Source organism: Equus quagga, chromosome 5 (genome assembly GCF_021613505.1).
Source record: "Equus quagga isolate Etosha38 chromosome 5, UCLA_HA_Equagga_1.0, whole genome shotgun sequence".
NCBI classification, from domain to species: domain Eukaryota; kingdom Metazoa; phylum Chordata; class Mammalia; order Perissodactyla; family Equidae; genus Equus; species Equus quagga.
Window position 1 is genome coordinate 5586870 of NC_060271.1, and position 12552 is coordinate 5599421.

The 12552-nt window shown below is 44.6% G+C and overlaps 1 protein-coding gene across 1 annotated transcript in view; it reads right to left on the reverse strand.

Moving 5' to 3' along the window:
- Positions 1–11120: 11120 nt before the first annotated feature.
- The window catches only part of LOC124239186 (type I iodothyronine deiodinase-like), a 43137-nt gene continuing 41705 nt past the window's right edge, over positions 11121–12552 (reverse strand). The window contains exon 6 of the mRNA XM_046660652.1: positions 11121–12226. Coding sequence (XP_046516608.1) covers positions 12158–12226 — 69 coding nt within the window. The 3' untranslated portion in view covers positions 11121–12157. The remainder of the gene's footprint in view (positions 12227–12552) is intronic.

The following is a 12552-nucleotide window of genomic DNA, read 5'->3' on the forward strand; positions in this document are numbered from 1 at the left end:
GCTCATCAGGCCATGCTGAGGCAGCATCCCATGTGGCACAACCAGAGGCACTCATGGCTGGAATGTGCAACTGTGTGCTGGGGGCGCTTTGGGAGAAGAGGAGGAAAGGAGGGAAAAAAAAAAAAAGAAGATTGGCAACAGATGTTTGCTCAGGTGCCAATCTTTAAAAAAAAAAAACAATACACATTTCCTCCTTTGTCCACTGAAAAGGCTTGGAAGCAATGACATCCAAATAGCAGTGAGCACAGCAAGTACCCAGAGTGTGGTCTCTAAATACCTTTCCCATTAATTGGAACCAAGGCTCTTTGGAGGAACTGCTGATTTCAAATCTGGGACAAGAAATACACAAGATGAGCCTGGGACATTTTATTATGCCACAATGTAAAGAGAGATGGGTCATATTAGAAGGATACAGAAGCCAACATGAAGGCACTCTTGTTGGCCAAAGATGGGGCAATTTGAACAGAAAATAAAATAATACAGTTGATTGAAACATATTTAATATATTTTAAAAATTAATTCATATTGATATGAGAAAGAGAAAATAAAAGACCAAACCAACAAAACCCTCATTGGACCCCATGGGAAGTAACTAGGGCAAAATTTCTCCTTTGAAAATTTGTATTTAAAAAGAAAGAATTAGGCAACTATTGTGTACAAACTGTATTTGAGGGTTACTAAATAACCCTAGTAGATAAGAGAAAGTTCTTTGCAAAAGTATTCCTGCAAATAAATGTGGAAGGTATAATAGAGTTAGAAAATCATTATTAATTTAGGTGAAGTTAAAAATTGATATGGGCAACAATCATTAGTGGATGAAACCTTAATTGAAAGATTGACGGGGAACTTTATAATGAAGGGATCAGGCTGTTACCACCTGAATCTACTAATTTACCAAAAGTAGATGAACCAGTATATCAATTGTTGCTCTGTTATAGGCCACTGGCCTCAAACAACAATTTCATTTGCTCACAATTTGGTGGATCTGCTGGCAGTTTTTTCCAGTTTGTACCTGCTTGGCTGATCTCTTTGGTGAGCTGGCAACTCGGCTGAGGTTTAGATTGTTGAGGATGACTTCTCTCACATGTCTGATGGCTTGGAGGTTGGTTGGTCTAGGTGGTCTCAGTTGGGACTATTCATCTCTGCTCTAAGTGGTTTCTCATCCTTCAGTAGGTGCTACAGCCCAGGCTTCTTCACATGATGGTCTCAGAATTCTACAAAGTAGGAAGAAAGGGACAGCCCCAATGTGCAAACATTTTTTGAGTCTCTGCTTGCATCATATTTGCTATTGTCCTGTTTCCCAAATCATGTCATATAGCCAAGTCCAGAGTCAGAACAAGAAGGGTCTACCCAAGGGCATGGATACAAAGAGGTGTGACCAAATGGGGGGAGGGGGTGGTGGTGACTATTACTGCTACAATCTACTACAGTTAGACTCCATATGCCTCCTGATGTGATGTGCTAGGAAGCACACAGACCAGCTATGAAGTGCTGTCACCAAAATTACTGAGCCTGTATCTAATCAAGTTCCAGATTTAACTTTCATTTTCAGGAAATTCAAGGGATAGAGGAACAAGTAAAATGACACCACAAGGAAGCAAACAGATGAGTAGCCATTAATGCAGCTCACTGAAATGCCCAGATCTGTGCCTCCCCCAAACATAGTAAGATATACTTCCCAGCTACCTTTGTTTGGGTAGGTCCATGTGACCAGTTTTGGCTAACTAGAGGAAGGGTAATTGACTTTTAGGCTGAACATTTAATTACCTGCATGAGACCCTTCAAAGCTCTTTTCTTTCTCTGATGCAACGACCAGTAGTGATGTTCTACATAGTAACTGCTTCCTCAGTCTAGGTCTGGGAGCGAGACTGAGGATGACAGAGGGCAGAGCTCCCAGTCAGTCAGCGATGGACGTATAGGAGAAATAAAGCTTCATTGTCTCAAGCCAATGAGACTTTGGAGTTGCCAGTTATCACAGTATAACCTGGCCTATCCTGACTGATACACAGACAAATCTAGAATGTGGCTCATCCTACAAGAAAAGTGACCTGACTTCTTCAACAAGTCAGTGGCATGAAAAATGTTAATTAATTCAAAAGGGGTTCCGCTCTAAATCCAAAGAGATATAAGAGCCCCAATAACCGCATGCCATGTATGGATCTCATTTGGATGCTGATTTGAGCAAACCTATTGAAAAACAAAATGTTGTGATAATTGGGGAGATCTATGGACTGCATGTTATTTTTCATCCTACCAGGTGTGATATGTGATACAGGCATTAAGCTTGTGTAAGAAAATGCCCATATTTTTCAGAGATGTATATAGAAATATGTGGGGGTGAAATGACATGATATCTGGAATTGGCTTTAAATTACTTAAGCAGATTTTTTTTTAAAGGAAAAAATGTTAGTTGAAGCAATACGGCAATAAATTCTTGGATCTGGGTGATGGATATATGGGGCTTCATTGTACTAGTCCCTCTACTTTTTTTTCCTTCTTCTCCCCCAAGCCTACTAGTACATAGTTGTATATTATAGTTGTAGGTCCTTCCAGTTGTGGCATGTGGGATGCTGCCTCAGCATGGCCTGATGAGTGGTGCCATGTCCACGCCCAGGTTCCAAAGGGGGAAGCCCTGGACCCCTGAAGCGGAATGCGTGAACTTAGCCACTCGGCCACAGGCGGCCCCTAGTCTACTTTTATGTATGCTTGAAATTCTTCATAATAGAAAAATAAAAATAAATAATGTTGCTGGGGACATCTTTGTACATAAATCATTGCCTGCCCCCAGATGATTTCCTTAGAAGAGATTCTGAGAAGGGAGTTAGTCAAAGTGCTGAACACCTTTAGGGCTCTTTTTTTTTTGAGGAAGGTTAGCCCTGAGCTAACTACTACCAAGTCTTTCTCTTTTTTTTTTTTTTTTTTTTTAAAGATTTTATTTTTCTCCTTTTTCTCCCCAAAGCTCCCCGGTACATAGTTGTATATTTCGTTGTGGGTCCTTCTAGTTGTGGCATGTGGGATGCTGCCTCAGCGTGGCCTGATGAGCAGTGCCATGTCCGCGCCCAGGATTCGAACCAACGAAACACTGGGCCGCCTGCAGTGGAGCGCGCGAACTTAACCACCCGGCCACGGGACCAGCCCCAAGTCCTTCTCTTTTTTGCTGAGGAAGACAGGCCCTGAGCCAACATCGTGCCCATCTTCCTCTACTTTATACATGGGACACCTACCACAGCATGGTGTACCAAGCAGTGCCATGTCCCCACCCGGGATCCGAACCGGCAAACCCTGGGCTGCCGAGAAGCGGAACGTGCGAACTTAACCGCTGCGCCACCAGGCCGGCCCCAGCTTTAGGGCTCTTGACACTTCCTGATAACTTGCTTACCAAGACTTGTTGCACAGATTTACGCTTGGAAAGGTAGATTTTAGATCAATGGAGGAGAGTAGGAAAGGTATCCCGACAGTGTGGTCAGAGGTGAGGGGTGTGCTCTTTCATGAAGCACGTTTGGGGAGTGAGGAATAAGAGTCTGACTAGACCAAAGAAAGACCAAAACCGTGCCTGACAGCTGGATCACAGAGAGCCTCTAATGCTTTCAGATATCTTCCCGGAACGCTGGAGCCATTTAAGGTTTTTGAGAAGGAAGGTGACTTAGAGCAATCGTGTTCATGTTCAATAAAAAGAAATGCTGAGGATTTTGTTTTGGCCAACTTCCTAAACTGAAATGTCAATAGTTCTTTGTCTAAGAAAGACTGTGTAAGGCTTACGGATTGCTAGAAGGGGTCTCCAGAGGTTATCTGATTGATCTTTGCGGCACAGGCCTAGTAAGTTATTTCTAAGTCTTTTTCTCTGTTTACGTCTTCTGTGGAGGCAGAGAACAAGTTTTCAGTGTAGTACTTGTAATACCACTTTATGATATTGGAGAACAGCATCCTTTAACCTTCGTTTTCCTAGGCTTTAAAAACTCATTTTCACCTTATAAAACCACTCCAAGTTTCAAGCAATAGACAATAACATGTGGCTTTATCTTTTTCTTCACTGCTGAACCCCGTCATCTCTTTTAAGTCTCGTTGGTCCCCAGCTGGCTTCTTCTAGCCCCTTCATTTGGCCTCTTCTCCACCTGCCCGCTAACTCCTGACAGCCACCGTGCTGTGTGTGCTGCCTGATCCAGACCTTTCAGTCTGGTCTTTCCTCTGCCTGGAGGCCTCTTTGCTTGGGTGTCTGTACAGCTAGCTTCCTCACTTACTCCAGATCCTTACCTAAAAGCTCCTTCTCAGTGAGGCTTTCCCTGGCCAGCCCTTCCCGCCCCCCCCCCAGGCTCCCCATCCCCGTCCACCCCCCCCAATGGGATTAGGCCACTGAGGTAGCCCTTGTGTCGGGTGCTTCGGGGTTCTTGTACTTTACTCCTCTATTCTCACTACCATTACAATTCAACTTAGGTTTGTTCCCTTTAATGATATCCCAAGCATCCTATGAAAGATGAGGGCTGTGCAGCCTCCTTTCAAGTGTGAGTATGTTGGGTGGGGGCTCAACTGATTGAATTGCCCTCGGCTCCCATACCCTTTTAGGGAGCCCTGCTTATCACGATCTATTTTTCCCTTATTTATCATGTAGATTGTGTGCTTCGTCTCTCCATCACTGGAATGTAAGTTATGAGGGCAGGGAGTTGTGTTGCTTTTGCTCTTGACTATATCCTCAGGGCTGAGAACAGTGCCTAGCTCACAGTAGACTTTCAATAAATATTTGTTGACTGAATAAATGAACATCCTTCATTTATTTGCATGTCTGTATCTCTTTACACAGTAAAATCCTTGAGGAGTTTTTAATAAAGTTAGCTAATAATCTATACATTTTTGGATCACTTACTGTAGGTCAGTGCCTATCACAGTGCCTCGCATAAAGTTAAACAACCAGTCAGTGTTTATTAAAAGGGATGGATTTTAAAAAGTAGAAATCTTATCTTAAAAAATAACTTTTCGGGGCCAGCCCCGTGGCCGAGTGGTTAAGTTCCTTCACTCACTTCTGCGGCCCAGGGTTTTGCCAGTTCGAATCCTGGGCGTGGACAAGGCACTGCTCATCAGGCCATGCCGAGGCGGCGTCCCACATGCCACAACTAGAAGGACCCACAACTAAAATTACAACTATGTACTGGGGGGATTTGGGGAGAAAAAGTAGGAAAAAAAAAAAAAAGATTGGCAACTGTTGTTAGCTCAGGTGCCAAGCTTTAAAATTAAAAAAAATAATAAAAATAACTTTTCAACCATATACTTAAGCAAGGCAAAGAAATACTATACAAATGAAAATTAATGTGTCCATCACTCATTCACACAGACTATGCAGTTGTGAGTCCCGTCTCAGGAACGCCCCTCTGTGGGCATCCTTTTAGGGGCTTCATCTCCTAGGTGATGTTCCAACAGCCCTTCGCAGCTTGCCTCTGACAGCAAGCCTTCTAAAAAATAGCACACGGCAGAATGCATCAAAGTTCTAAACACACATGTAGCCTTTGACGCAGAAATTCCATTTCTAGGAATCTAGTCTCATGAAATAATCAGATAAGTGACAAATGGACAAAGATTTACAGCAACGCTCTTTATAAGATGGGAAACCGGAAACGACTATGCATCCATACATTAGAAAGTATGATATACATGTGATATATACAGATATCATATATCATACTTTATAATGGGATATGTGTCATATCTAAATATAGAAGGGATACTTCTGGTTAAAGATGCTGGAGTAAAGGGATTTCTACTCCAACCTCTTTTTCAAAAGTGATTGTTCACAGGAAAAATTTTATAAAAAGAGAAAAAAAATTATCTTCAAGGAAATAGTTACAACTTCTAACTGGGAAGTATACTCACTAAATACTGTGAAATTAGGATTCGGTGAAGGAGGAAGCTGAGAACTGACATGCTCTCCCAGAGCTGGAGACTTTCTTCGCGTGACACAGATATGGAAGGCTTATCCAACAATCTCTTGATTAAACTGAAGCGCTCTCGGTCTGTAGGCACCTTCAGGAGGATGGAGAATGTCCCCGTAGGGCTCAGGTTAATAACTTGAAACGGCAGGGAGATGGAGCTGAAGGAGAAACATGGCAAGACACGCTAGAGGAGGCTGCTGGAGGTAAAGCATGGTGAAGGAAGGGTCTTAGACGGCTCAGGCTGCCTTAACAAAACGCCGTAGACTGAGTGGCTTAAACAGACGTTTATTTTCTCACAGTTCTGGAGGCCAAAAGTCCAAGGTCAGGGGGCAGCATGCTTGGTGTCTGGTGAGACTCTCTCTTCCCGGTTTGTAGGCGGCCACTATCTCACCATGTGCTCACATGACTTCTTCTTTGTGCATATACAGGGAGAGAGGGGAAGGGGGGCTGGGGGGAGGGAGGGAGAGGTGAGCCAGTTCTCTGGTGTCTCTTCCTATAAGGACACTAATCCTATGGTATCAGGGCCCTACTCTTGTGACCTCATTTAACCTTAATTACTTCCTTATAGGCCCCATCTCCAAATACAGTCACATGGGAGCCTAGGGCTTCAACATATGAATTTGGAGGGACACAGACAAAATTCAATCCATACCAAGTGGTGAAAAGGCAGTCAAAGCACAGAGAGTGTGACCAAAGGGGATTTCTAGAAACCCCATTGCAAAGGAAGGACTTAATAAGAGGATATTCAAGACAACTAATCCAAATCAAAGTTGAGATTGCCCAGCTACTCCCCATCCTTCTACACTATGTCTCAGCAAATAACCAGCCCCATCAGAGAAGAGCAATCAGAAAAGCCCCAGAAGGGGCCGCTTTAGGTCAGGTTCTCTAGACACATAGCCTGAGACAGGAATTCTTCCAACAGTGATTTTATTAAGGGAGTGTTCTCAGGAAGCAGGACAGGGCAGGGCCGAAACGTAATCAAAGATATGGCTTCCCTGAAGTCTAGCCTGACCTCATAGGGAGCTCTGGAGCATGAATGGCACTAGGAGGTATACTCCCCGACTTGAGGCAAAGTACCAGGACTTTGCACTCCCCAACCCATCAATCACTCACCATGGGCCACCCTCAGGGAACATAACTTCTCAGGCACTTTTGGGTAATGTCATTTAGGGCAATTCTCAGGAGAAGGGGCATCTATGAGCCGTCAGCAGCCAACATTCACAGCAGCTGGCAGATGAGTGCATTGGCTTGTAAAAGGGATCTGGGCAGAACACCAACAGCATCCATGATAACAGTGGTTCTCAAAGTGTGGTTCCTGGAACAGCCACATCAGCCTCCTCTGAGAACCTGCTATAAAGGCAAATTCCCTTGGGGCTGGCCCCGTGGCCTAGTGGCTAAGTTCAGTGCACTTGGGTTCCGTTCCTGGGCATGGATTTGTACCACTCGTTGGCAGCCATGTTGTGGTGGCAACCCACATATAAAATAGAGGAAGATTGGCAACAGATGTTAGCTCAGGGCAAATCTTCCCCAGATCTATTGAATAAGAAACTCTGGGGATGGGACCCATGAATTTGCATTTTCATAAGCCCTCCAGGTGATTCTGATGCATGCCAAAGTTTGAGAACCACTGTACCATAGGGATCTGTGCCTAGAAACTAAAACAAAAGGAGGGAAAAAAACAGAAAAAAACAGATACAGAACATTTGTTGTAAGGCAAATTACACAAAGAACACATCAAGAACTGAGACCCATAGTTCTCTCTCAACAAGACAAAAAGAGCTCAAAGGAAAGATACAAAGATTTAAAGAAAAAATGACACAAGATGAACAGTAAACTGGCAGAGCTAAGAAAAGAAACGGAAGAGAAAAATAAAACGTTCAGAGGTGAAAGCCACAAGAAACAAAGGATGATGATTATGATGGTAACTGTAGCAGTCAAATGCTCAATTAGGAAAACCGAAATCACTCTACATATTTAAAGCAGAGAGGGAAGTAATGCAGGTAATCTGATACAAAGTGTTGGAAAGGCTGGGAAAACAAAAAGGAGATGGGCTGTAACCCAGAGCCGGAGCCCGTGAGCCACACTCACTGTTGACCAGTGGAGGCACCATGACTGCCTCTGAACCAAAACCACCCTGTTACCATGGCTGGTAGTACCAAAGCTGCTACAGTGTGCAGTCAGTCACCTGCAAGCCTACAGCCAGAAGTGGCAAAAATGGCTTCTCCCTTGCACCCACCTTCCCAGCTCCCACCAGTGCTTCCCATTGGCAGAAGCCAACCAAAAAGCAGCTGACAAGGGAGTCTGGGAAATGCAGCTTTCAGGCTTCCAGCTCCCTGAAATCCAGGCGTAGGAAGAGTGGGAATGGGTGAGAACCAACAAACCATATCTGACACAATAATAAACCCAATTTAAGAAGAATCAGGATCAGAGAGCTTGAGAAAATCACAAAATGGAATCGAAAAGAACAAAGTTTAAAAAAATAATTATAGAGAAGATAATAATTATGGAAGAAAAGGAGATAAAGCATAGGACAAAGGCAGCAGAAAACACATCAAGGCAATGTCCCTGAAATTAAAAAGAAGAATTAAATCTTGGGATCCAAAGAGATATTGTATTTGCCTTAGTCCATTTGGACTACTATAACAAAAATTACCCTAGACCAAGCGGCTTATAGACAACGGAAATTTATTGCTCACAGTTCTGGAGGCTGAAAGTCCAAGGTCAGGGGGCCAGCGAGGCCGGGCGGGGGCCTCTTCCAGGTCACAGATATCTTGTATCCTCCCGTGGCACAGAGGAGCAAGCTAGCTCTCTGGGGCCCTTTTGTAAGAGCGCCAGTCCCATTCACGAGGGCTCCACTCACATGACCTGATGGCCTCCCACAGGCCCACCTCCTGATACCATCACACTGGGCTTCAGTATTTAGAATTGAAGTTTGAACGTGAACTTTGAGGGGAGACAAACAATCAGACCATAGCAATATTCCAGGAAATTTTGATAGAGAATAATCAACACTGGACTATGTCTTGGTGAAGTCACTGAACTTCAAGTAGAAAGAAAGAATCTGACAGGTTTCCAGGCAGAATACAAGCAATTCAAGGGTCAGGGGAAATAAATTAGGCCAGCCTCAGACTTCTCTCATAACCACTATATGACAGTGGAGCAACGTCCACAAATGTCTCAGGTAAAGAGCCTGAAACAGAAGAATCTAGAACCCAGCCAGGCATCCCTCAGGCTTGGAGACAACAGACTGGCAGTTGCAAGTGTGTAAGACCAGGGAATTCACGATCAACGTGCCCTTCTTGAAACGATGTCATCTACGTGGCAGATTAGGTATCCTGGAATCCTTCCTCAACCAAACCCCTAACGGTGCTGGATAAAATATTCTAACACACCCTTTTAAATGAATGACTCAGTTTTCCAGAAATAAAATAGGCTGTGGCCAAGAGCAAATGGAGAGCCCACTCTAGAGAGGTGAACCAGCATTAAAGTTGGGGGGTGGCTGGGGGGCGCGTGCCAACTCCTGATAGTCCAAGCTTGGGTTTCTGGGCCTCGGCCTAGGAAGGCAGATGTCTTGCATCTGCTAGCTCAGAGCCCCCACGTAAAGCCAGGTACCACAAAGGGCATCACAGGTGAACTAGGGGAGAAAGCTCCCCATTGAAAGCAGACAGACATGTTGTGATGAAGTATTTCCTTCAAATCAGTTGATGTTCTGAATGCCAACTATACTTGGAGCTGGACAGGACCCATTAACAAGCTTTTTTTACTTACCAGTACCCTACAATGTTGGCCAAGCAGAGTGGGTTCATTCTTGGTATGCAGACCCAGAGAAGTCACTTTCAAAGAGAAAAGCCCTTTCTCCTCAAAAAACTAAAAATAGAAATACCGTATGACCCAGCTATCCCACTACTGGGTATCTATCCAAACAACTTGAAATCAAGAATCCAAAGTGACCTGTGTACCACTATGTTCCTTGCAGCACTATTCACAATAGCCAAGACACGGACGCAACCCAAGTGATAAAGATGTGGTGTATACATATACAATGGAATACTACTCAGCCATAAAAAAGACAAAATCATCCCATTTGCAACAACATGGATGGACCTGGAGGGTATTATACTCATCGTTCTGCAAACTCCTCAGTTCAGCGACTATGATTTGTTGAAAATGGGAGCTTTCTGTGCATTTACAGACACGAACTGAAGGAGTTTCTGAGAAGTGATTCAGAAGAGCCTGGCCTTACACGCTCCCTCCTTTTGTGGAGCTTAGTGCTGGGGAAGGACAGTGCCCGGTTGTGCTTTAGCGCCACCGTTTTCACAGCTACTCATTCTCAGTGGGACCTCACCAACTCATCCCAGTATCACTCAGTGGCTTTGGCAGGATGAAGAGTTTTTATTCAGTGTCCCCACTGTCCTGTCTCTTCTCCATCCCCCAACCTCTAAAAAGGGGCCCCAGCGAGGCAGTTGTGGGACAATAACGATGATAGTAATAATAATAGCCAACACTTCCATGGTCTTTTCTACAAGCCAGGCACAGTTCTGAGTGCTTTATTCATGAATGCTCTCTGGGGGAAGCACTGTTCATGTCCCATTTTATAGTTCAAGACCCCAAGGCAGCTTAACAAAGTTGCACAGCGGGCAGGGAGCAGAGCTGGGACTCCAGCCTTGAAGGTCGAGACAGGGTTTGAATCTCGGCTTGTTACTTACTAGTTCGGAGACCTTCCACAAGTGACTTAACTCTGAGCCTTGATTTCCTCGTCCTTAAAACGGGGATGATAAGCTCCTCTCTGACATATAGACATTAAATGAGATAACGTATCTGAAGGTGCCTGTGCCTGGTAGGTGATTAATGATAGCTATTTTTAAAAGAGTAAAATAGCAACATTAATTATATTAACATTGTAGCAGCTAAGGCAGTCAAGACTACGTGTTTTCATCTTAGAAAAATGTCTCCCGGGTCCATTCTTTTATGTCATGTTGTGAAGGTAGTTTGATTCCAGTGTGAAAAATTCTCTAGCGGGAGTTCTCAAGATGAAACCACATTTGACACGTAACACAGCGGGTGAGCATTCATCCCACCGAGTGAAGTCCTTCTAGCCTGTGGGGCTTTTGCTGATCAGATTACATTGGGATATAATAAAAGATAGCACAGGCTGACACAAATTGGAAAATAAAATGTAAAGATCACACTGAAGACATACACAATAGCCCGATGTACTTTAATCATTCTGTATTAGCTTGCTGCATCTTAAACCATTTCTTTTCAAATCAAGTCACAGCTGTGTGTACTTTAGGCTGTGGCCATCATAAACAAATAGGAAAAGAAGCAGAGTTAAAACAGACGAACACTAATAGTTATCCATTAACACAAATGACCATTAACAGACTTGCAAAAAAAGTCAGAGACTCAGAATTTCAAATATGAGCTCAAGCATGACCGAATGACAGCCCCGCGGTGACTACTGTCTAGTTGGGTTGAGGTTATAACGTTTTTGGGAAGCAAGTCCTCCCTGCAAGTGACTCTGTTGATAAGTGAAGACAGCGGAAGATTCCAGGGCACAGAGAGCCAGGTTTCTGTGAAGTACCTTCAGAGACAATAAAGTGAGTACCCTCTTCTGCGGTACAACTGAGGATAAGATACCATGGAAACTCGCCCCTCACCACCACCACCAACTGGTTTCAATCTTTTGGCAAGGAAAGGATCGCCATCTTTACTGTCTCCTCCCATTCCCACCCCCTCCTCTTCCAGTTCCTCATCTTTCTCTAAACCCCTGGACTTCTCCCCATGCCTGGTTCTAAAAACCAATTTAGTGTCTTAAAATATTAACCCATAATGGAAAATTGGGTAAAATGAGTTTACCTAAGGGTTGCCTATCTAACCACGTGGTGTCAGAGTGGCTGGAGAGAGCACACGTCAGAGGACGCCAAGGCGTGCCACGGCGCTCACTCTCAGACATCCTGCAGTGCCCCGGGTCCCCACCGTGGGGGCAGCGGGCAGCTGTATACTTTTTGACACTCTGCTTGCTTGCTGCTTTGTTGTCTGATGATGACAATTGCTCCTGATTGAGTGCTGTGTGCTGCTCTCCCCAGCTGAGAGCTGTTTGCTTAGATCAGAAAAATCTGAGTTGGTGATTGAGCCGGGGACACAGGTCAAGAGGTAAAAGCCAGCTGGGTCAGGGGGCGAGCAGAGCCTTGAAGAGCCCTCCCATTGGTCACCTGGAACTGGGGGATCTTTCCAGATTAACTGTGGAGCTTTTCTAGAACAGCACGAACTTCCTCTGGATGGTAGTTCCAAGGGCCAGGTTTACCCTGCAAGAGAAATGAATGAGCATTCCCAGATTTCTGACTTGCAGGAACACCCGGGTCTGGAGCTGAGAGATCCAGTGATGGCTGAGTGGGAGTCGACAGGACTGTGTAGTGGAGGGCAGAGGCACCCAGAGGTGGCTGAAATCACCAGGGAGAGTGTGTGGAGGGGCACCAACATTTAATGGGAAGGCTGGATAGAGAAGTCGGAGGAAAACCAGAGGGCGTGAAGTGAATCCTTTCAAAAAGAGGAAGGGTCTGTGCAAAGAAGCTTCTCTCCCCTAAGCAGACCTTCACACTGGCCTTATCTTCTCCACCCCCACGTCAAGTTC